The 17,968-nt window shown below is 36.8% G+C and overlaps 1 protein-coding gene across 2 annotated transcripts in view; it reads left to right on the forward strand.

Annotated features, from left to right (window-relative positions):
• Nucleotides 1-17,968, forward strand: part of zzef1 (zinc finger, ZZ-type with EF hand domain 1) — a 273,801-nt gene that overhangs the window by 80,548 nt on the left and 175,285 nt on the right. For both annotated transcript variants that reach the window (XM_039756776.1, XM_039756777.1), the window contains 4 exons: nucleotides 528-706; nucleotides 12,880-12,975; nucleotides 15,516-15,607; nucleotides 16,508-16,656. In XM_039756776.1, coding sequence (XP_039612710.1) covers nucleotides 528-706; nucleotides 12,880-12,975; nucleotides 15,516-15,607; nucleotides 16,508-16,656 — 516 coding nt within the window. The remainder of the gene's footprint in view (nucleotides 1-527; nucleotides 707-12,879; nucleotides 12,976-15,515; nucleotides 15,608-16,507; nucleotides 16,657-17,968) is intronic.

Here is a 17,968-nt window from a genome sequence, read left to right on the forward strand (position 1 = left end):
AGTACACGAAACAACTGTCTTGCTCTCCTGTTTTGTACAAAGTGATATGAGAACATCTCTTCTGCTGCTGCTGTGGATGAGACTGTTGGAATGTAAAGAGGTGCATTTGGTTATGTGTACATTGATGAGTGAGAATGAATGAAAGTGTAGCAGGGCTTGTGTGGTGTTAGTTTTTGTATCACCCCATGCCTCTGTGGGTGAGAGGGAATGAGGGTCCTCAATGGGCATTTCCTTCTTTCTTGCACCTCCACTTAAAAGTGTAACAGTACCTGAGCCGCTCATGCTGTAGGGAGTAAAGTGGATTAACGGAATGAGAGACGTCTCTTGCACAATTCAAGACAGAAACGTATGTTGTTTGGTGCCAAGTTCAGTTTTTGAATTCTTCCTCATTTGTAGTTTTATTTTTCCAGTGCCATTTCACATAAGTTGATGCTATTTTAAATGTTTGGTATACCTAAAGGCTACTCATTTAACTTTGTACTTTAGACAATGTGTCAGTATATTAAACATTTTCTCATTTAATTTAGGTGCTGTGTGACACCGGAAGCCAAACTGACCCTGCTAGCCTTTGCTCTGGCCCGAGGAAGTATTGCCAAGGTAATAATGGCACTCTCTGCCATTAGTGATGGCCTTGATGCAGAGTATAAAGCTTCCTCACTAATTGAGTCAATGGTCCAGGTTAGGCTCAAACTTCTATTTAAGCATGGTGAGTACATACTAATATTGATTGTCAAATTTCCATTTTCAGTTTCTGTGTTCTTGTTGCGTAGATATTCCCGTTTCACTTAGTAAGGATGTTTGCAGTATTGCACCTGCTTTAAGTATCAATCATGAAGAATATGGTGTGTTTTTTTAAATAAACAAATCCCAACATACAGCTCTGCTTTGGGATAAAACAATATTTGTTCCAGTTTTTGAGTAATTTCTTTCTCATGTGACCACTGCTTGTAGATTATAGTATTTTTTAAGTGTTTATTTTTTAATTGAATGATTACTTTCTGTAGCTAATAATATTAAGAAAAGTAAGCTTTTTACACTAATGTAAAAAAAAAAAAGTAGCTTTGTTAACTAAACTAAGTACTATGTAACTTACTGATTTTCTGTATACAAAATGTGTAGGTTTAAGAACTAAGATTATTGGCATGCAGTGTGGTGCAGTGCTCTTAAGGCTTTGGACTTTAGACCTTTAGGTTGTAGGTTCAAATATTGCTACAAACACTCTGTGGCCATGAGCAGGTTGCTTCACCTCACTGTGCTCAAATTGGAAAAATAACCATATAAACAATTGTGCCTCAAATGTTGTAAGTTGCCTTGAATAAAGGCATCAGTCAAAATAAGTGATTAAACTAAAATAATTGTTAGGTCACTGGAGCTGCAGAACATGTTCTGCACAATTGTCAATGAGTATAACATTCAGGAGCTGTACATCAATTCCTGATTTTTTCCTAGTGACATGGCATTTGTTGATGGTTATTGCAATATATGATTTTTACAGGACAGGGTATTCTTTTGATTGAAACAGATAATCAGTAGGAATAATATTAAATGTGAGTGTATGTAGCAAGCTTATCATTTTATATTAGTTTTTATTTCTATATTTTTTCTGATCTATCTTGGAAATTCAGTTTAGTTTTAGTTTTCCTTCATTGTGTATTTTTAGTTTTAATTTAGTTTTTATTCTCTTAAAGACATTTCTATTTTATTTTTATATATGACTAGCAAAATACCCAGGTTTCGCAGCGGCAAAGTACTGCCTTAAAATTTTTATCAAGAATAAAATTAAACCTTTTTAAACTGAGGGAAAATATACCAATAATTATTTGTTAAGGATCTCTTTGTATACCACATTGTTAGTTCGGCCCTCCGGTTGTAATATAACCAAGCTGTACGCTGAGCTTACTCTTGAGCATGCAACGTACAGTTGGCCATGTGAAAAGTAATCTTGTCTCAAATCTCACAGCTTGGATTGCTGCTGTCATAATCGGTTTGAGTTTCATGGTTTGTTTCAATTACGACAGTATTTTCAGGACTTGTGTTGATGTGACATTCGGCATCTGTCAAGCGTTGTAAGCATACAACCGGTTTCATCGATAACTTCACATCCAGCTTTCGAGAGTTTAAACATCCATAAACATCGAAGTGTCCACTACTGAAATCGTCACCTGTGAATCTAAGATGTTTAAGAGGCATTGGCGGTTGTCAAAAGGTGTAAAATATTTGGCCATTTCTGTACACTTGAAAGTGACAACCGAACAATTCAGCAGCAGCCATCAACTCACATGCAGAACCATAGGTGAAGGGCTTAAGCATTTCACTCTTATTGTGCTCCTGTGTAGTATAATTATCTCCTGTACCATCATCAGTCCACACCTTGAACCTGTCCCAGTCATTCAATACATAAGACACAATGTTTTTCCGGATATCAAGAGTGAGCCTGATATGGCGGTGCAATTTGTAAAAAAGAGAATGGAAAAGGCAGGTGCCATCTCCAGGCATGGAAACCACTCGGTAAGTGACAGTTCTTTGATCGATGGTGATCACCTTGATAGACATGTTAATGGGGGTACGGTTGGAACGATAAAGGAAATGGGTACCTGAACAATGTAAAGTAAGTCTAAAATACCTACACAATAACTTTAATCATAATAAATGAACAATAAAACAGCAGAGAAGCCGTGGATTAAATAAAAAGGCTGTAGTTATCAGCAGTGAGACGTGAATCCCGTGGCGAAGCAAGGAAGGGAATGTAGAGACCGGAGCGACAGACGGCCTTATATAGGTAGGCAGCCTACAACGTGGGAGGCGTTGGGATGGGGGACCCAACGCTGCCTCACACGGTGACCGAGCTGCAGGCTATGGACGTATATATGTACGTAAGTAGGATTCAGTTAGCGTTGGGAACCCGCGTACCAAATTTCTTGAAGGGGGTCCATAAGTAACAAAAACCGTTGGGAAGTTCAATATGGCGGCCAACAGTGGCGTCATACCACCGAAATAAATACGTACATTGGTTTTGGTAGCCAACTACCAAATTTCATGAAGATGGGGCCATAAATAAGAACTGTTCAACATGGCGGACATTGTCGACCATTATGACCGTTACACGTAGAATTTCAAAATGAAACCTGCTTAACTTTCGTAAGTAAGCTGTAAGGAATAAGCCTGCCAAATTTCAGCCTTCTACCTACACGGGAAGTTGGAGAATTAGTGACTTTGGAAAGTTCAATATGGCGTCCGACAGTGGTGTCACACCACCGAAAATAAGTACGTACATCGGTTTCGGTTAGCGCAGGGAAGCCTCCTTCCAAATTTCGTGAAGATGGGGCCATAAATAAGAAAGTTCAACATGGCGGTTGATGTCAACCGTTATGACCGTTACGTGTAGAATTTCGAAATGAAACCTGCTTAACTTTTGTAAGTAAGCTGTAAGGAATGAGCCTGCCAAATTTCAGCCTTCTACCTACATGGGAAGTTGGAAAATTAGTGATGAGTGAGTGAGTCAGTCAGTGAGGGCTTTGCCTTTTATTATTATAGACTAGCAGAATACCCGCGCTTCGCAGCGGAGAAGTAGTGTTTTAAAGAAGGTACGAAAAGAAAAGGAAAAATTTTAAAAATAACGTAACATGATTGTTAATGTAATTGTTTTGTCATTGATATGAGTGTTGTTCTCATATCTATCTATCTATCTATCTATCTATCTATCTATCTATCTATCTATCTATGTTGTTCTCATATCTATCTATATATATATATATATATATATATATATATATATATATCTATATATATATATATATATATATAGCAATTACCCGCTTGCAGCAAGTAGTGTGTTAAAAAGGAAAGAGAAAGAAAAGGAAACATTTTGAAAATAACGTAACATGATTGTCAATGTAATTGTTTTGTCACTGTTATGAGTGTCGCTGTGATATATATATATATATATAGCAAAATACCCAAGCTCAGAGCGATGTCATGTGTTAAAGAAGTTATGAAAAGAAAAGGAAACATTTTAAAAATAATGTAACATGATTGTCAAAGTAATTGTTTTGTGTATTTGGTGGCAGCGTCACAAAGTTGTTTTCGTAGCTGCATCAGAAAATGTACCACGCGCCTGACACGCCTCCTTTTACTGTTTTCTCACAGCTTGATTGCTGCTGTCATATATATATATACATACACACATACATACATATATATAAAATATACATATATATATACACATACATATCTTCATATCTACATATCTATATGCATATCTACACACACAAATTATATATATGTGTGTGTGTGTGTGTGTGTGTGTGTGTGTGTATGTATGTATGTATATATATATATATATATATATATATATATATATATATATATATATATATAATCTAGATATGTGTGTGTGTATATATATATATACATATACTTGTGTGTATGTTTGTATGTGTCTATATGTGTGTGTATAGCTTTGGTCACTGAGTGCAAGGGAAAAATAATGAAATATAGTCTATAAGTTATTAAACAGTAAAACATTAACGTTTTAAGAAGTACAGGTACATTGAGCACTACTGGAGTGGTTATGGTAAACTACATTTTAAAGACTGTGTAACAAAACAGGTAAGTAACTAACAGCAGCTAAAATGTATATGGATCATCTCTCGTAGTAGATCCCTTTTGAAAGGCGCTACACGACGGCTGTGGTATAGAAATTACATTTTCTATGTGAACGCTCAAATTTGTGCCTCTGGTAATGTGCCTTACCGGCAATTAAAGAAAATTATTTTTGTGTCCTCTGCCGTGTTAAGAGAGAAAGGCTTTGGTTTGGGATAAAAGGAAAAAAGGTGTAAAGAAAGGAAAGTTGCCTTTTTCTTTTATATAGTATAGAGAGATGTGTTCGCTGACGCTATGATCGCCTTTTGGCGACAGTCGCGTGGGTCTTGTGTAGACTGGTGAGACGCCCCGCCATTAATCGGCTGTGATGGCACTGTGAGTCCTCCACTCGTATGCGTGTGTTCATAATCCGAGCTGAGGACCTGATAATCGATATATGCAAAAGAAAGTGTGAATCGCCTTAATATTATTTTGCCGTGGTGTAGAAAAGGGGTCCCGTGTTTGCACTTGTCTGGGCTATAGCTCAGGGGGCGGATGAAAAAAATTAAAAGTGCTCACTTTGACTTAAGGCAGAAGCGCAGTCAGCGCCTCAAAGGCCGGCACAGCTATGCACGCGCTGGCTGCTCGACTTTTGCTGGGCAGGAGACCCTTTTGCAGACACGCTCATGATATCAAAAGTCTCAGCGCTTTTGGAGGTCATTCATATATTATATATATAGCAAAATACCCGCTACCGCAGCGGAGAAGTAGTGTGTTAAAGAAGTAATGAAAAGAAAAGGAAACATTTTAATAATAACGTAACATGATTGACATTGTCATGAGTGTTGCTATCATATATATTCCTGCCTAAATAAGTCACCCTCGCTCTTACTTTTTACCGCTCATTTAATCATGGCTAGTGGCGGAAAAATTATAAAATGGAAGGAGGATGGCTTTACCAAAACAATTATTGATGGCTTAATCGATTATTCATAAAGCTTGAATTGGTGATCTGTTTTTCTGTGTTAACCTCATATTTTTCATACTTCTTCTCAAACTAAGGTGGTGCGAGGGTAAAATGAATCGGGATGCGCTGATCAATGTAATCGGTGTACCAGGAAATCATGCATTGACAAAAGCTCCCTTTGCTTGTAATGCAAAGTGTGATTAAATGCATTATTTTTCAACGCTTATGGAGCACATGCATCGAAGCTTCTCAGCTGTGCTTGTGCTAAGAAAAGGAAAGATTTTAAAAATAGCGTAACACGCTTGTCAATGTGACCTTTTGTAAGTAGTGCCTGGAGGATTCAGTGTGTTGAAACTCTAGAGACAGCGTGTGTATTAACTTGAGGTAAATGGGAGGGGAGATGATGACGTGACTCCCCACCCCTTTAACTGTCAATCCCCACAAACACAGTCTCTCGGAATTTGCATAAGCACACCCCTTCACCTACAATTTTAACTTAGTTACAAAGTGATCAAAACTCTCGCTTATATCCCGCCCCTCTCATTAAACTTGTATCCCGCATTACCTGTGGGCATGTGAAACGCCAGCGGTAGCCTGTCTATGAACTTAATTTAAAGTTTAGGTTTACACCTTGCTTTCTTTCCGAGGTAGCAGCACTCATGAATATGGTAGTATATGCCACTCGCTCGCTTCTTATTGTTTCGCTGCCTTCTCAATTATATAATGCATGTTTTCTTAAGCGCTTTTTGTAGGTCTTCCTGGTTTTCTACGCACTGCGTGACAGTCAGTTCACGTGATTACGTGGAGGCGTGATGATGTCACACTAAACCCCCTCTACGCCTTTGCAGCTCTACTCCATTACAGTTAATGGAGAAAATACCTTCCAGTTATGACCATTAGGCGTAGAATTTCGAAATGAAACCTGTCCAACTTTTGTAAGTAAGCTGTAAGGAATGAGCCTGCCAAATTTCAGCCTTCTACCTACACGGGAAGTTGGAGAATTAGTGATGAGTGAGTGAGTGAGTGAGTGAGTGAGGGCTTTGCCTTTTATTAGTATAGATAATTTCAGTTTTAATTTTAGCAATTATGGTGTGGTTAAAGAGCTACTATGGAGTTTAGTTTTGTGTCACAATCGGACAGAACTGTACACTCAAGTTTGGATATGATATGAATTAAAGGTTAGTGGAAACTTGCTACACTATATGGTTTACTATCTGGTTTTGTTTTTGTCTGATAAAAGCAAGCATACCATATTTACTCGTGTATCATGCACCCTAATTTTTACAAAGAAAATCGCGAAAATTGTTTTTTCCTCCGTGTATGATGCGCATTTTGATTGTATAGGAAATGTTTAGAGAGTGAGCGTGAGAGAGGGAGCAAGCGTGAGAGAGAGAGCGCCCAAGCAGAAGAAGTAAAAATTACAGAATTACATTTCCTCGTGTATGACACACACCTGATTTTCTAATGCTAATTTTCGGGGGAAAAATGTGTGCATGGTACATGCGTAAATACGGTAATCAAAATCAGGTACTGAATATGACCAATTTTATGAAATTTTAGAAAATATTTTTAAAAATATGTAATTTTTCCTGAAGAAATGTGCGCTGACTGTTTGCACTTTTCCTTCTGTTGCTTACAATGGGACAATTTGTAATGAAATTTAGTTGAATTTTAAGGTTTAAGGGTTTTTTTCTCTAAATGTCTACAGCACACAACATATCGTACTCCAAGACGATGTGCTTAAAATGAATGCCTTCAATATTGCATTCAAAAAATCTCCCATACTGGGCTTTATTTTCTACCAGCCATATTGATCTCTGATTCCATCTCAGGCACATAAAATTTATAGACAGAATTTTGCCACTTGTAAGCCTGAAAAGATATCAAAAATCAGAAATAGATTCTAATTTGTTCTGACAGGTATGATCATGAAAATCATGGGGGCTTGTGAAGAACAGGGTCTTAGAATTGAATCAATGTGCTCACCCCACCTGGATCTACTGAGGGAAACAAAGAAAAACAAGCATGTAATGTCAAAGGTAGCGGCAGTGAGACTTGAATAGCCCATTCATAAGAACAGTAAACCCTTAATGAGCAGATTAAGACTGGTTAATATGAGTATAGACAGCCACAAAATGGCAGAGACAGCATCTGAAATTTGGAACAATATATACATTTTCTAAACCTGTATATCCAGAGTAGGAAACCTGGAGCCTATCCCAGCAGCTTTGGATTCAAGGCAGGACAAATCCCTGGTATGCAATATATATGATGTGGCTGATGTTAAGAACTTAAAGAATATCATATTTCAACTATCCATTTTGAGAGAGAGGAAAATTGTAGAAAGGGGGACCAATAATAAAACGTAATTCTGCTACTGGATTATTTTCACATTGGGTATTTTGAGCTGTGAATGTAAAATCAAAAAGATAAACACCGAATTAAAACAAAAAACACATTAGTATGTTCAGTTTTTCACCAGTTGGCAGACTCTCTTCACCTACCTACCTGTAGTTCGGTAATGATACTGCCAACTCAGGAATTTTACAATGTTTGTATCACTTCGTTGTTAAACGACCTTTTTAAAGCAAAAGTGATTAGTCTGCAACAGTATGGTGATCTTGTATGTTGACTGTCAGTCTCTAGATCAGTGCTGTTTTATTTTTAAAAAGGATTTCTCCTTTTCCAAGTGGCAAGTGAATTATTAATTAAACAAAACACAGACACCTGAGAAATAAACTGAATCGTTACTCACTTGTGATTTTTCTGTCAATACTGTAAAGGTTTTGTTGACCAGCACATTCCAACTTCATTCCAACTTCAGGCGTTTGAATTTGCATATCGCTATATAAGAAGTGCAAAGAAATGCGGCATCTCATCCTAATGGATGTCAGACTCATGAAACCTGGAATTTGGCTTAGTATGTGCTGCTGTTTAATATTTGCTGTGTTCATACTATATCTTGGGCTCAGTCAGAATTACAGCTGACGTGTGCCATTTATGAATAGACTGAGATTCTGTAAGGGATTATCTGTATCTAATACATCTCTACTTATATATAATACATTAAGGGAACCATCTAATTATTATAGTCTTAACACCAAGTCAGTTAAGTTTCAGGGATATCAATCTGTCCAATTAGGAAGCATAAGGAATTGTGAATTAACTTTCTCCTGATTTTGGTTCAAATGAAAGTAACAACATGTGCACTGTAGAGGCAACAGCAAGACAAACCTGATAAAGGGAATGGTTTTATTAGTGGTGGCCACAAACAATTGCTCTCTTGTTATCCTTCCTGACTGTTTCATCTCTAGTTTTGCATTTTGCTAGTATCCTTGTCAGTAATAGTAGCGGGAGGCGGTACCTGCAGCTGATTCAGGTTGCACAAGTAGTCTAGCCCCTCCAGGATGGCACATCCATACGTGCTGTCGCAAGAAGTTTTGCTGCGTGTCCCAGCACAGTCTCATGATCATTGAGGAAATTCCAAGAGACAGGCTGTTACACAAGGAGAGCTGGACAGGTCTGCAGAAAGGCATCAACCCAGCAGCAGGTCTGATATCTGCTTCATTGTACGGGGAGGAACAGGAGGAGTACTGCCAGAGCCCTACAAAATGACATCTAACTGGCCACTGGTGTGTATGTTTCTGATCAGACTGTCAAATACAGACTTCATGAGGACCCAACGTCTTGTAGTGAGACATCACCATGGAACTCGATTGGCATTTGTGACGATGCGGGTTCACTGCATGTTCCCATCGTCCATTCGGGAGCCATTGAACTCAGCACCATCGGTAATGTTACCAATGAGCTCGGCAATGAGGCACAACAAATAGAGCAAGGGGATGGTGCAAAAGTGCAAAGTGCTGTTATTTAAAAGCAACAACAAAAAGAAACAGTGTTCAAATAAATAATGCCGTGTTTCAAAAATGTCTTCACTAAATAAATAACCAATAAAAATAGAAGTGAAGTGAAGGTTAAAATCCAATAGAAAAAAAACAATCCTTTAAAACAAGGTTAAAACAATGCTGAAAATTGTCTCTTTAAACTAGCCGGTGTTGTCTTTTATGTGGCGGCTCCCCTACTTCTCCCATACAGACTTCTCAACAATGGAGCCACCCTTCCTGCAGCTGACCTTACCACTGTCCGGTTGCCTTCCGTTCCCTGGCTCTGTACGGCTACATTACCGGACCGAGATTTGGGTTCTTCAACGCTAGGTCGCTCACGCTGAGGCTCACCTTCCCAAGACTCCACAATTCCTGCTGCCATCTCAGCCTTATACAGCCAGCCGTCTTTCATCCCTGGTCACTCCAGCTCCTTGTTCGCTCAGCTAGAGCCACCGCTTCCTTCTGCCCCTCTGAGTGTTGGCCAAATACCACTGCTAGGGCTTACTGTCCAGCTTCCTGCCTGCCTGCGAGCACATGCTCGCTTTTGCTGTCTTGCTTGCTCACACCAGTTCTCTCTTCATACTACTTCCTGCTCTCCTGCAACCTCCATATCTCTTTCTTTCCCTGCTTAGCCGCCTTGCACTTGTATTTATGAAGAGGACGTGGCAGCTGTGGCAAATCGGTAGCCCCGAGCACAATCACGAATGCAGACGATTTTTCACCTGTGCATGAATCGTCCCGGGAAGTGCTTCAGCCACACAACTGCCACGCCCCTCGCTAAGCCGCGAGTGCGTTGATTATTTATTTAAAATTGGCCCTTTGACATGAGCTGTGGACCCGCTACACCACAGCATTTGCCAGTTCCCGTTCTCTTCACATATTAAAGCAGGTTCACACTGAGCACATGTAACAGACATGAAAAAGTCTAAAGACCCCATGGTGAAAGTTATGCAGCCTGCAACATCATCCAGCGTGACTGTTTTGGCAGTGAGTCAGTGGTGGTCTGAGGAGGCATATGCTTGGAGGGTCACACAGACCTCCAAGTGCTAGGCAACTGTGCCCTGATTGCTGTTAGGCACTGGGATGAAATCCTTGAAGCCATTGTAATACTGCTGCAGTGGCCCTGGGTTCTGTTTTGTGCATTGATGCTATTGACTGGCCCACATGTTCCCCAGGCCTGAATCCAATTGATAACCTCTGGAATATTATGTATTGGTGCATCCAACACTGCCAAGTAGTGCCATCAACTGTTCAGGAGCTCACTGATGTCCTGATACAGGTCTGTGAGGAGATCCTCCAGGACACCATCTGCTGTCTCATCAGGAGCATGCCCAGACGTTGTTGGGAGTGCATACAGGCAGGTGGGGGGTCATACACACTACTGAGCCACATTATGAGTTGCTGTTATGAAATTCACGCAAGCTGGATCAGCCTGTGATTTCAGTTTTTGACTGTGATTTTTATTATGATGTTGAATCCAGCCCTCAGTGGGTGGGTGATATTGGTTTCCATTCAGGATTGTTACATCATATTGTTCTTAAGGAATTACATAGCATTAGTCAATAAATATTTTCCACATGAATATTTTGTTCATCACGATCTGATGTGTGATTTAAGTGCTCCCTTGCAGATATGTGGAGAAGCCAGCAGTGAATCACGCTCACAGGTGCAGATAAGGGGAGTACATGTACACAGCACATAAAGAGCACATTGCTGCTGAAAACCATCTTGCATTCTTGGCCACCGGTGAGCCTTGGATGTTCACATGGAGCTTGGGTGAGGCAAGGCTGGCAGTGTATGTGCGCAGGCTTTGGGGTAAAGTAGTTGAGGTTGGTGGAGGAGCACCTGAGGCATGTGGTAGTGGATTCAGCTGCTGAATAAACTTTTCAGAGTTAAATACCAAAAGGCGGGACCATGTGCCGGTAACCACTAGGAACTGCACTTGGACCTATAAATATGAAGGGTCTCCTAATGTTTGTGGTGGTTCATTTCAAATGTGCTAGGGAGTGGAGTGTTTACTTGTTTTGTTGCTGTGTTTTGGATCTTTGTGATTACTGGATTTTTAAATCTTTGCTCTGTTTTTTTTAAACTTTGTTTTGGATTCTGTACTGGGACTGTGCTTGCATTGGATTGCTTTGCCTTCTCAGGCAATTTACTCTGTGCTGTACAGAGCATCTTGTGCTACATAGCATTTTTGTTAAATGCTTTTACTTTATAAAGATTCTTTGAGGCCTTTTTTATGTCTGGCTGAAGTTTTGATGGTAAATTTCCCCCTAGTGGGCAATTTTGGAAGAGGTTATTTTCTGTGCACAGTCTTGTTTAGGCAGTTCCACACTTTTTTTTCTAGAATCACGATCCAAGCTTTGAATGAGACATTTCAAGAAAGAGTTCTTCCTTTTTTCCTATTTAGCCATTCCTTGGTTTTTGTTGTGTGTTTAAGAATTTTGTTGAAAAGATTAAAGTTAAATTTCTTTAACTTCAGCTTTCTGGACAAATAATTGGATTACACTAGGATATATTTAGACTTGGACCTACTAATTTTCCACTCTTCTGTCAGGTGTCCTAATTCCTGTGAAGAGGACAGCCTCATTCAGTGATGGTGCTTAAGAATAAGTACTTAGTTTTTTTGGGTGATAAGATGGGATGTCTTTGCTCAAATAATTATTTTCTCAGAATATTGAAAGAAATGACTTTGTCTTGCCATCTTAAACCATAGATCACATTTTTAAAAATGAACATTGCATACAAAATAAAAGGAAATGACCAGTTAATGCCATAAATTCCTGCATTTTTTTTAAAGTTGCTTTTGTCATTCTAGTATTTTTCATTGATAACCTTTCTCCTTTCCTGGTCAGTAGTTTTAGAGAACATCCTGATCTTTACTATATCCTGGTAGTTCCATATTTCCTTTACCTCCTAACAATGCCCCCCTCCATGTACTATTTTAAATATAATGCATTTGAAATTCTTATACACATCTTCTCAGTTAGACCTTTCAAAGTACCTTTTTGTAAGACCTCCATAGAGCTTTTATTTAGCTCCCTGTGGATAATATTTTGCTGTAGTAATCAGACTACAATGTTGTCATTTCAGTTTATGTCAGGTGAAGGCAAATTATCTTTGTATGTTATTTTCAGCATGATTATAACCAACACATTGAATGTTTCTTTTTTTATATTATTTTTCCTAAATATTATCCATTTCAGTTTCATGTGATTGGTTGCAAGGTTTTGTTAAAGGCCAAACGTGATTTGTCTTGATTTCCTATTTTAAATCTGCAACAATTGAAAAGTTTTTATTAGGGTAGTGGTAATTGTACTAAATCTTCAACTTGCTTATGTATTTGTAATTATTAGTTTTCTTGAGTGAGTTGATATATAATTTAATGATACTATTGTATATCTGTAGTTTACATTTGTTTCTTTTTAATTTATTTTCCCTTAAAAGGAAATATGCTTCCACTGCAGTTACAAGCCTGTGATGTAAAGGGTAAAGAAGAGAAATCTGGTCCAGAAAACATGTTAGTTGAAGGCTCCGGAGATGGTAAGTATAAAAACATCTTTTTTTACTTTAGTTTTAAGATTCAACTTCTTACTGAAATATTAATTAATATGTGAAACCGAGGATAGTTGATCACATTTGTATAATAGTCATGCTTAAAAGTTTATCACTTTTAGGTGGTCATTATTTTAAATAATATGTGAACCTAAACTTTTAGTATAAGTAATGAATATAAACAATGAACATAAAACTTTTTAGTGAAATCATTGTGACACATCTTTTAATGGCACATTATTACTACAAGATATGATACTTGAATGTTAAGGCAGCTGAAGTTGTTTTTTAATAATAATAATTATAATAATTCTTTACATTTATATAGAACTTTTCTCACTACTCAAAGTGCTCTCCATGCAGGGAGGACCCGGGATGTGAACCCATGATCAACTTATTTCAAAGCAGTAGCATAGCACTGCTCCACCTGAGTTTTTCTGACTTTGGTTAGTAAGAAACCGAAGACCTTTTGAGAGGCTGATTGTGTATTGTGTGAGTCCTCTTGTGGTAGATCACCTGCACTTACTACAGTTTCCATTTTCGGCAAAAATTGGAGTGAAGGATGCAATTATCTGGACCATAAGGCCTATTCTCACTAGGACAAAGCTGGAGCACTGTGTGTGTTTTTTGATTTTTTTCCCCCCTAGTGCCTTCAATACCATCCAACCATCCCTATTAAGGAATAAGCTCAGAGATATGCAGGTGGATGCGCCTATAGTGTCCTGGATAATCAACCCTCTGTCTGGCAAACTACAGTATTAAATATTTGTAACAGCTCAAAAAACTTGCTGCTAAGGAGACAATAGGGAAAGGTCTTCTATTCTTTGGTTAAACAGTTTGGCAGTAAATTTGCCTGTTGCTTGATATACACCCCCGTGGCATATACTTTGTTTTATGATGTGGGTAAACAAAGTTTAACGAAATCACATCTCCATGCTAACATAAACTCTGCAGTCATCTCTTTGCTCTTTTATGCCTGGTAAAGAGTCATCAGATTGTCCTAGTTATAGGCTGATCTCATTTATGAAATCTGATGTCAGATTTCTAGTTAGAGTTTTGGCCAGTCATTTTCAAATTGTTAAATGCAACCTCATCTACCAGGTCACCCAGAAAACAGTCAGATTGTATTAGTTGTTCAACACTTGCTATACATTTATTACAAAGGATCATTCCCAAGATGCACCTGCAGTGTTTTTTTCGCCAGATGTCAAGAAAACTGAGTTGTCATAATTTTTGGAAGGTTCTGCAAGAAATTGGATTTGGTGATATTTTCACCAAAGATATGATTCTTCTGTCGCACTCATACCTTTTACATTTCAATATTGCTTTTCTTTAATTAAGATGAATATAATACTATGACTTTATCAAATAAGTGCAATGCTACCCCTTCATCTCTTTTATGTTAGGCATATTGGCCAAGGATTAAACATTCTCACTTTGGCTGGGGTGGATGGGTCGTGTCCCTCTTTGATTTTGAACTTTATCATTGGACCTTCATTAATGTCCCATTTGCATTGATTTTTCTCTTCCTCTTTACCTGATTCAATTAAATATAATCTAACCTTGCCTCATTGCCTTTTGGATGTTTTTTCTAATTGCACAGGAAATTTCAACAACTAAATTTGGCTCTATTTTCTGATACCCTTCAACTTTTTCAGTAAGAAAAAGACTACTATTTTTGTGGGATTATTATATACCACACTTGTGAAGAAATAATTCTGACTTGAAAAATGCAGCACTTATCCTTTTACATCCATTCTATTACTGTATCTTTCTCATTCCTAGACTACAGTAATGGATCAATTCTCTGTATTGTGTTAGGATTTTTAAGTGTATTTTCCTAATCAAGTGCACATTTAGTGTTGTGAATTTCCATAAAACATATTAAGATGGCTGTCTTTCTTTATTTTACAACTGTCATCCTTTCATTTAACAAATCAGTACACCAAAAGTAAAATACAAAGTAAGCAAAAGTTCAACACAACATAAGTTTATGGTGTGAAACAGAGAAAAATAAAGAGAACAATTTTAAACCCATTACCATTTTTGACCAAAATGCACAGCTCTGTCAGTGTGTTAATCAACAGTTTCTTTTAAACATTTTTTGTCTCTCCATGTTTATTTGTAATGATAATAAAGGTATACTATTTATGGTTTAAAATGCTAAGTGTACAAAAATAAAATCTAGCACAGCTAACTCAAATGAAGTGGTCTTGGATGGGGGGAATTGAGTTGTTTTTGATACCATGACCATCTTATTTCCCTAAAAGCTTGTGTATGTGAGCTCTTACAAACATGCTAAGGTTTATTGTAATATACACCTTGCTGTGTTTCTAAACTTACTGAATATATTTAAGTTTTGAACAGCAGACAGACATTTAGATGTGATTTTCCCAAATTAATGCAGTTTTTTGCTTTAAATGTTCCTTGAAATTAGTTTTTTCTGGTTATTTTACAATATGTGGACATTTAAGAAATACATCTAAATTGGCATGTTTTGTAATTAATGTTAAATATTTTTGTTTTAGGTTTTCTCACTGAAACAGGAAGGACAAGAGCCACTATTATATTTTCAACAGGAAATGCAATGTACTTCCAGGTCACCCAGATTAAGATCAAAGTAAGATTCTACCATAATCATAATGAGTTAATTATAGATTCTTAAGAAAATGCAATATATAAACTTAAACTTGCCTTGTTGTCTAGTAAGAATTGTCTCTTGTTGTAATGGCATACAACCATAATGGTATTTAAAAATGACCGTTGATCTTCAGAGTCACTTCATTTAAATGATATTTCATGTTTTTATTTTAAAGAAACCCTTAATTTCCCCAGTAAAATTAAAATGGACATAGTTTTGCAGTTTAGGCAAACATTTTTTGAACAATTAAGCAGAAAGTTATGATTTACAGAACTGTTTTAAAAACATTTTCCAAATGATTTTAAATTTTCAAAAATACTCTGTTAAGAGAATCGATATATTTTAGTACATTCTTTTGAAGCTTTTTTTTTATAGTTGCTCTTAACTATGTTAAAATGAAGATATGTATTAGTAATTTGAAATAGCTTGCTGTATGCAAATGATACGTTAACAAAGAATAAAGACAAAAGTTAAGAAAATTTATATAATGAAATAATATATGGTATTTCAGTAAGATGCAAATTAAAATTAAAAAGTGAAGTAAAGTAATTGGTGATATTATTCTCATGCATTATATAAAATATTTGTTTTGTGTTTAATTATTGTTTTGTTGTTGTAGTTATCTCCGTTTAATATTTCAAAATTACTTTGCAAAGAAATGTTTGTATAAGAAAGACAGAGGAATATAAACTTGACTGTTTAAAACCTTTACAATACTTCTACATCTTGAAAAATTAAAAATTGCAATTAGCTTTGTAAAATGAGTTGTATTTTAACTAATAAAATAAAACTGTTTATTATTTGAAAAAAACACAATTGTACAAATTATGCAAATACTATTTTTCCCTTTAAATGCACCTTTTTATTTTTGTGATTTAGGTCCGTAAAGGAGCAATTGGTGCCAAATGTGGTTTGGTATTTACATATAATGATGAAACAGATAGATTTGATGCAGAAAAGCACTTCAGGAGATTCAAAAAATATGATACCTGGAACTACAAAGAATACTGTGAATTTGCAAAGAGCAAGTAAGAAACCAATCTAAAAAATAAATGTAGCCCTAAATGTTGGGGGCATTCTTATATATTTATTTTACACTGGGTATAATCGCCCCTTATTTTTTTTTTTTAAACCATCAACCCTGTGAACTCTGAGTGCTGGAAAGCCTTCAGTGTTAGATGGTGTTTCCCCAGAGCTAATTTCTTCATCATTAAAATAACAGCCTCTGTCCATCAATGAAATGATCCACCTCATCTGACTATCTAAATCCAAGAATTAACATGGTAGTTATCACTTTACTTTTAAAGCAAAGATCACAGGGCCCTCAATTTATTTTTATTTTGAGTGTGCATTTGTTGCCATTTCTTCTTTTCCTTCTGTAACTTTTCAGCTTCATTTAAGTGACTGACAACTGCATTTATAGACACTGGTGCATGAGTAGATTTTGGCAGGCATGATGCATCTCCCAGTTGATGAATCAAGGCCCAATTCTTACGACTCTTCTTAACATCTTGTCATATTATTGTTGTCCAGTGCAAATAATCAGTAGGTTCTGAAGTTCTAACAAAGTTATTCAGACAAGTGAATATAGCATAGGCAAAAATCTCTTCGTGTTATGAGATACAAAATATAATTTTTGTGAGCAAATGAAAGACAAAGAAATGATAAACGTAGAACTTGGTCAGGGGATGATACAAGGCTTAAAACCATAAGATCAAAAAACCTTAGTACCTAATGCTAGGGGCTACTTGGAAACTATGCTGAGAATAATAATGTCATTCATTGATGGATAGTGAGTGTTGTGACTGCTATTATATTTAAATTTATCCTGTGATGTCAACAATGTCACAGACATGGTCCTGTCACACTACATTAAGCATTGTTTAAACAAAAGAAACAAAATGGTACCAAAATTACCCTTTGGCAAAAATAAATCAAAGTGAAAAACAAATTACAAAATACCATGATGCACACAAAAACTCACTTATTGAAAACAATATATTACAGTTGATTCATCTGTTGTTTCAGACAATTATATATGATTTATCCAGGGATGTATTGTTTTGTGGAATAATGATGATACTCTTCTGTACTTTTTCCGTAAAGACATTCCAGTTTGCTTTGTGAAAGGTCTGTTACCATTTTGTTTACTACTTACACCTGGTAAAGTTAGACTGTTGTGTATAACAGAAGGTTGATGTTGACTGTATATCAGCAGTATGTTACAGTCTGCTGGTGGGGGATGACCTTTCCTACATGATAACCAAAACAAGTATGGTGAACACTCTCTTTGCCACACTGCAGTCTTAAACGTGCCACTTACTTTAAATCATGTACAGT

The sequence above is a fragment of the Polypterus senegalus genome, chromosome 6 (genome assembly GCF_016835505.1).
Source record: "Polypterus senegalus isolate Bchr_013 chromosome 6, ASM1683550v1, whole genome shotgun sequence".
NCBI lineage: Eukaryota > Metazoa > Chordata > Cladistia > Polypteriformes > Polypteridae > Polypterus > Polypterus senegalus.